Source organism: Antrostomus carolinensis, unplaced genomic scaffold (assembly GCF_000700745.2).
Source record: "Antrostomus carolinensis isolate BGI_N321 unplaced genomic scaffold, ASM70074v2 scaffold36934, whole genome shotgun sequence".
Taxonomy (NCBI): domain Eukaryota; kingdom Metazoa; phylum Chordata; class Aves; order Caprimulgiformes; family Caprimulgidae; genus Antrostomus; species Antrostomus carolinensis.
This window is the reverse complement of record NW_010310712.1, coordinates 16,270-23,382: the sequence shown is the minus strand read 5'-3', so window position 1 is coordinate 23,382 and position 7,113 is coordinate 16,270. Positions and strand designations below refer to the sequence as shown.

Below are 7,113 nucleotides of genomic sequence, written 5' to 3'. Positions count from 1 at the left end.
GAGTGGAGGGAAAGAAGAAAGGGAGCCAAGAGAAAGGCTGGAGAGGAATGAAGGGAAAGGCAGGGCCATTCTAAATGTGACTCTCTTTCTTCTTTTAGTTGTGAAAGTTCCGGGTTTCTAACAATCAAGCAAGGCAACAGTACACATAATGCAATATGTGGTTTCCCTGCTAAAGATCTGGAGCAAGGTACCTTCTCACAATGATTTGTTTCTTTGAGCCTATAACTTTTCTCTACACTCCTTCAGTTGGTGACTTGATGCATAGTTATAATCTATAGTTTGCTATCATGAAAACTTCCTTTGAAAATGACTGTTCTGTTTCTTGCAGTATTGATGTAGGTAGGATTGTTGACCTGGGCAAAGATTTCACCATTAAAGCACTCTCAGTACTAAAGGTAGAGAAAAGCCCAACAATTGTCCTCAAATGAAGGACACTTATTTGGCAAATCATCAGTTTTCCATTCAACTGCTTTTGCTAGATTTTTAGGAAGACAATAGCTTAGTTAGTCATCCAGTTCCTTTGCAAATGTTATTTAAGTCCACAACACCTAGAATTGAAATCTCAAGCCTTATCATGGATCAAATTAGACAGGAATAAGTGGGTACAGGAATAAGGCTTTGCAGGTACTGAGTACCTTGAAGACAGCAAGCTATACTGCTCCTACCTTTTCCTCCACCCTTGTCCCTACAATGAATTGGTGCCTTTCTGATCTGGGCGCTTCATTGAGAGAAATTGTTAGTTCTACTGAGACAAATTGCAAAAAGGTGCTACTTTGAACTTCTGTGAGACTGACACAAGTGTGAAAATTTGGCTTGCTGTAGTGCTATTCAGGGAAACATTTGAAATCAAGCTCCCCCAAAAAGGAAAAAACAAAACAGAGTAGTAAAAAGAAGTGATAGCTGCAAAAGAGAGAGACATTGAACAATGAACAGATCAGGCACGTGGGTTTTTTGCATGAATACTTCTTACCACAGACAGTGATTCATTGCACCCTTGACTTGGAGCATCTCAGTTTTGTTGTTAATACCCACACTGTTTTCTTTTCCTTGGAAAATTATTTTCAACAGAAAGAGGAAATTAATCTCTAAATTTCCTTGAAAGAACTGCTTTTCCTTTAATAGTCTGGGAATGTGATTTCTTAATATTTATTAAATATATTTAATTGCAGCTCCTATTGCAAAGGATTCTCTCTATACCACCATCCTGGCCATCCTTACTGCAGTGGCTGTGTTTGTTCTCATCTTACTGACCTTCTTCTTGCATTTCTGTATATGGTCACTGAAGAAAGAAAAATACCACATGGCTGATGGTAAGTGCATCTTTGTGGAATTCTCTGTAGCTTTTCAGTGGAGAACAATGTGTCAATTCATCCAGAGGCAGAATGGAGTAAACTAAGTTGAATAAATAGATTCATTATAAATAAATAGAATTTATTTTATTTATAAATACAGATTTACTCTGTGGTTTTGGGTGGGTTACTTAGTTTCAATGGTGCAGTGCATCTCTTGTATCTTTGCCCTTTCTTCAGAGAGGGGTTCTATTGGTAAAGGTAATGGGCAGCTAATGACATGTGTGAGGACATCTTGTATGTGCAGTGCTTTTGCTTATTCTCACTGCAGATCTGGAACATAACTTCTCTAGGCTGCCGGTGGCTCCACAACTGTCACACCACAGAGAAGAGACTTCCAGCTGCCAGTTTCCAGAAGAAGAACATGGAGATAAAACACCAGAAGAAAAGACTTGCTATTTCCACCCTCAGAGTCTACAATGAAAATAGATAAATTGCAAATTGCCATGTTCTGTGAGAGCGGGGAAGGGCTGGGTGCATAAAGCATCATTGTATACACAGCAATAAGGAATGGATTTGGGAGGAGTTTTGCTTTGTTTCTTCTCCACACACCTAGCATTTACAAACAGAAAAACTGCTAAGTCAGGCTGACATTCAGTTCAGCTGCATTGTGTTATTGCAAGTTTCCTGGCTTGGTTTTTTTTATTCATTGATTCTTTTTTCAACTTCGTTTGAGAACAGGGACCCTTCTTGTCATTATTCCCCTTTGCATCCTCTGCACTTGTCTCTGTGGTGCTCCCACAGATTGATACGTGTGTAGAATGTGGTGTCCCACCATCAATCCCTTCAGTGCTACAGGAAATACAATAGTACCTGTAGGCCACTCTCCCAGCTTTCACAGGTTGGCTGTATTTCCAAGATGTGTCCTGATGCTCAGATTAAGGGAATGAGGTGTTGTGCCTGGCAGCCCTATCTACTACTACTCTTCTCTAAGCAGACAGTGATTTTCACTCCTGTCAAAGTGCCCTCTTTGTTATGCAGCAAAAAGCCATTACTTTTCCATGAATCCATTAAATCCTCTCTGATCCTGACAGAAGGTGTTGGTTAGGCCAGTCTTGGTGTGCAGAGGTGTCAATGTGAGACTGCCATGGCCACATCATTTGTGTTTGTAGAAGTTTTTCTGTGCAGATTCTGTGATCCCCTCACCCCCTCCAGGAAAACTAAGGGAATAAAGGAGTAACATTTATCTTCCTGCTCTTCTGTAACTCAACAATCCTGGGTACCTGGAATACTGAAGTACAAAAGGGAGATTTCCAAAAGGCTTGAATAAGGATCCCACTGTCTAGAGAAAAACATTTGGTTTAATGCTCTCTTCTCACCTAGTTTATAGAGTAGGAAAAAAAAAGAGGAAAACAGAGAAAAGCCCAACATTTGGTCTTGATGCTTTTTTTTTATTTCCACACTCCAGAAGAAAAAGAAACAGAGTGTCTGCTGGCATATACCAGCATGGCTCAGTGACTGGGTCATCAGCTGAAAGATATTGCCCTTACTGAAAATTGTACCATGAAGGATTTGGGGTTTTTTAATGTTAGATTAGTGCTCCTCCAGTTTCATCGAGCTCTGACATGGCTAGAATTAATTGTTTTGCCTGAGTTTAAAGGGGCAGGGTTTCAACTGGAATTGGTTGCTTTCTGTGAATTGACACTGATTTCAAATAAGAATCTATCCTGTGGCTTCAACTAGTTAAAACTTGCATGTCTTTCTTTTATATATAATTATTTTTGTGTTATGTGACTGCAATAATAAATTCAAAGCTCTGGATGCCTTCTGCTTTGGCCTTCTGGTCAAAGCTGCTTGGAGTAGACTCTCTTATGACCACATCAGCTCCAGGCAAAAATGAGTTTTGACTCAACCTTCACATGAAAGGTTATAAATATCTCCCAGTACAGCCATTACATCAGCTTCCTCATGATTTCTTACAGATAATGTAAACAGTACAGGGCTCCTAAATTAAATCCTAACAGAATAATGAAATTTCTGTTAATCATCTTACTAAATACTCAGAGAGGATTATTCCAAGTCTGAATGACATGCTGTTTTAAGTAGGGCTCTGTGAAATTACAATAGCTGCGGAGCAGAAGTTATTACCTCCACAGATGTGTGTTGCAAAAGCACTTGAACAGAGAATCCTAAGAAGTGGGACAGGTTATTACCTTGGCAAGCTGGTCCCATAGCCTCTGTGCTCCAAGGCAGGCTTGGTGAGACTGGATAATCATCGTTTCATTGAGGGACTTTGTGACCTCTCTAGGCAATCCAGTGCAGTGACTGATTCTAAGTCAGAGAAGGAGAGGGATTTTGTTAAAGTTTCTCTTATCCTTTATGATTAAGAATTGCCTCTTCAGCATGTTTTTAAGCATTCATAAACTGTCATCTCTCCTTAGTTTCTCTAGGCTCTTATCCTACTTCACAGGTTGTGGTTTCTAGACTCTCCATCTCCCACTCTAAGCTCTTTCCAGTTAGTCTTTCTTGAAGCTTTCTCTGGAGGAGGTCTTGGCAAGCTTGAATAGAGCTGAAGAATTAATTTTATGATTCATAGACTTGCTTTTATTGCTGAACATTCCTTCAGTGATTATGCCAAGAGGAGTTATCATGTCTTTTTTACTTTCTGCCTTTTTTTGTGCATTAGAGTCTTGTAACTGTGTGAAATAATTGTAAAGTGAAGTGCAAAGGGTTGTCCTTATTCACTATAACGTATTCCCCTATAGTTGTAGTTTTAATCTGGCTTCTCTGTTATTGCCTTTACTGCAACTTTGTGTAGAATAGGAGCAGTGATACTCCTTAGACCTAAAAGGACATTGTGAGATGTAATTACTACTTGCAATGTATTTTTGCCTTCTTTGATCCTCTTAATGGTAATTCTTGTGTTGCTGATAATTTTTCCCATAGGTATCACTATGTGAGATTCACTTTAAAAGAGAGCGATTTCCTCCTTTGCTGTGAGAAATGTGCAGATTCTTAATTGAGGTGAACTGGAGATTCAGCCAAGGAAAGGTGAAAGCACTGGACTGGATTCAATAGGGTAACTTTTTTGAAGTGTAAGACTGTCTCAGCCTTGTCAGCAGTTTCACTGTGGGATTTAATATTCTCAGAAGTCTAAACACTGACCAGGAAAAACACTTCTTACTGTTCCTTCTGTGTTGCCCATGTTTATTCTCTGTCACTGAATTTTAGATAGATACACTTTCACTTTTATTTCCTTTTTAAGCAAGTGGCTTAATATTTCCTGGCTGTTGCCTCAACCAGCTTCTCAGCTACCCACTACCAAGCTAGCAAGAAACTGTGGCTGACAATTTTTGGCCATTCCTGACAATGGCAGAGAAGCAGCAACATTTTGGGAAAAAAAAAAGTAATTTATGAGAGCTTACTATTTGAGGAAGGAGAGATTTGAGTGTCTGGTGGAAGTCTGTGCCTCTGGCAAGACACAGCAAATCTTGGTGAGGTGTACAAGACTTTCTGGGCTGTGGGTGTTGAATAGCTGACGCTGCTGCCAATTAATACTGAAACGTGATGAGCAGAGCCATATTATTCATTGGAAATTTGCACAGTGGCCTTTTGGGTTTCTCTCTGTCTACCTTGAAGAACAGTTCCACTTCCTGCTTACCTAACCACCTGACTTTACAGCTGCTTATTGATGGGAAAAGCAACCAATTTCCTGACTTCTTAAAGCTCCAATTCAGAGGGAAAAACCCAAAGTGTGAATCATTTAAGCCCTGGAGAATTTCAGTAAAAGAGCTGTTCTTTGTATCAAAGGAAATGAAAGCCATTGGCTCAGAGCAGTGAGGTTGTAAGAAAACACGATATTTAAGTTTCCATTCAGAAAGAACGATAGCTTTATTTTATCAGTATGAAATTACTTCAATATTTGAATCAGATCATGGCTAATTTTTCAGCTCAAATCCCAGAGCTTATGAAGTTTTTCAAGTTCCAATTTGAATTTCATATTGATCTCTGTATATGGACTGTAGGTTAAAAAAGGCTTCTCCCTCAAGTCATTTGTATCAAATGAAATGTCTATAACAGTATTTTTTTTTTACTTTAATCTCTTTTTCAAAAGAGAAACTAAAACATCCCTGAAAAATATCCCAAAGTTTCTAGAGGCTAAGTGATCAAGCAAATTTTAGAATACAATGTTATTTCATTAATGTTATTGTCATGAGTAAGTAGTTAAAATATGTTATATGATAATATCTTTAAAAAAAAAACCCAACTCCAAAAAGTTCCTTGTCAGTGCTAACAAAAAGGTGAATATGCAAGCTTCAAAATGACAACATCAAATTATGGCATAACTGAGGACATAGTAAGTTTTACACAACATGTAGGTGAAATGTAAAAGGTACATTTCATGTTCATGGAAAAAAATGCAATTTTTTTATGAGACAGTTTGTAGCACTTGGTTCTTGTTTTATTGGGAGTTGCCCAACGTTTATCTTAAGCTTGTATTTGAGTTGTCCTATGAGCTGAGGAACCTAATTTTAAAAAAAATTCCTGAGCTGCCAGCGATGAGTAAAGACTTGTTGCCATTTAGTGGGAGTCTTTCCTAGATAGGTATTGAGTCCCCACAAACAGTCTGGGGAGGGGAAAAAGGGATGATGGCAAAATTTCAGGGCAGGGAAATGGCACCTAGCAGAGGAGAGGATTTATCTTTCTATCTTTGTTTTCATGCACATTCTCCAAAAGTTTAATAAAAAAAACTTCTTCTGCATCTTCACTTCTTTAAGGTATTTTCTCTGTGTGTAAATGTTTAAGAAACTTCATACTGCTAAAAATAGAGCTTTAAACTTCATGTAAGACAAAGTTTGATACTTAGAAGTGTCTTGCTGTTCGTAATCAGATAAAGACCTTCCCACACAGTTTTAGGAAATGCAGGGTAGCAGTTAGGAGAACAAGGCAATACCCTTTACATAGTCATGCACTTACATGCATAAATAATGACCATGGGTGTTTGGGACCCTGGTGAGCTTTGGGGATTTCTTCTCTTTTAGCTGAAAGAATAACAGCATAAGAGAGATGCCCAAGGTACCGAAATGGCTTTTCTCATACTAGAGGTTTTGCTCAAACAGAAGGCAGCTAAAGAAATGAGCAGGCACTGGATTTTTGTGCTACCATGTCTGCTCATGTTTCCAGCAAATTGTTAGTGTCCTGAAACTGAAGAAGGTAAACAATATTTTCATGGGACTTCCTGACAAATTTTTTTGTCTCCTTTCCCAAGGGAAATTAAACAATTGTGCAAAAACCAGGGCACTTTTCAATTTATCGCTTAGTTTCAGCCCAACCTGCCAGAGGTGTTCAGTTCTTAAAAGCATCAGGAAAAGAGATTGATAATTTATGATGCTCATGGGCATACCTTTGTTAGATTTTTTTTTTTCTTCTAAAATTGTTGAATTTTTTTTTCAATATCCACAGCTGTCTGTTTTCTTGATTGACATGTGGCCAGTGCAGGCAACATAAAGGAAAAATTGGGATAGAACAGGGACCATGGCACCACACAAAGCTTGTTGAGGTGACTTTTCAGCTATACCACAGATTACAGCCTGGATGACTGACCTACAGGTAACTGAGAACTTCTGTTTGAAATTAAATACTTGGTTGTTTTGATTTGTAACAATGCTTCCCTTTCTGTGCTACATATATGTAGAGTGGAGAAAAAATTCTTTGTGTTCAAAATACAAATAAAATCTTTTGGAATCATCAGAATGAATAGATTTTTATTCTGGAGGGTTTTGGGGTTGTTCTTCTTGGAGGGTAGAAGACAGTAATGAGTATT

General features: G+C 38.4%; 1 protein-coding gene across 1 annotated transcript in view; it reads left to right on the top strand.

Moving 5' to 3' along the window:
• The window catches only part of TNFRSF18 (TNF receptor superfamily member 18), a 3,892-nt gene extending 2,120 nt beyond the window's left edge, over window positions 1-1,772 (top strand). The window contains exons 4-6 of the mRNA XM_029084635.1: window positions 99-187; window positions 1,170-1,310; window positions 1,621-1,772. Of these exons, the coding sequence (XP_028940468.1) occupies window positions 99-187; window positions 1,170-1,310; window positions 1,621-1,772 (382 nt within the window). The remainder of the gene's footprint in view (window positions 1-98; window positions 188-1,169; window positions 1,311-1,620) is intronic.
• The last annotated feature ends 5,341 nt before the right edge of the window (window positions 1,773-7,113 follow it).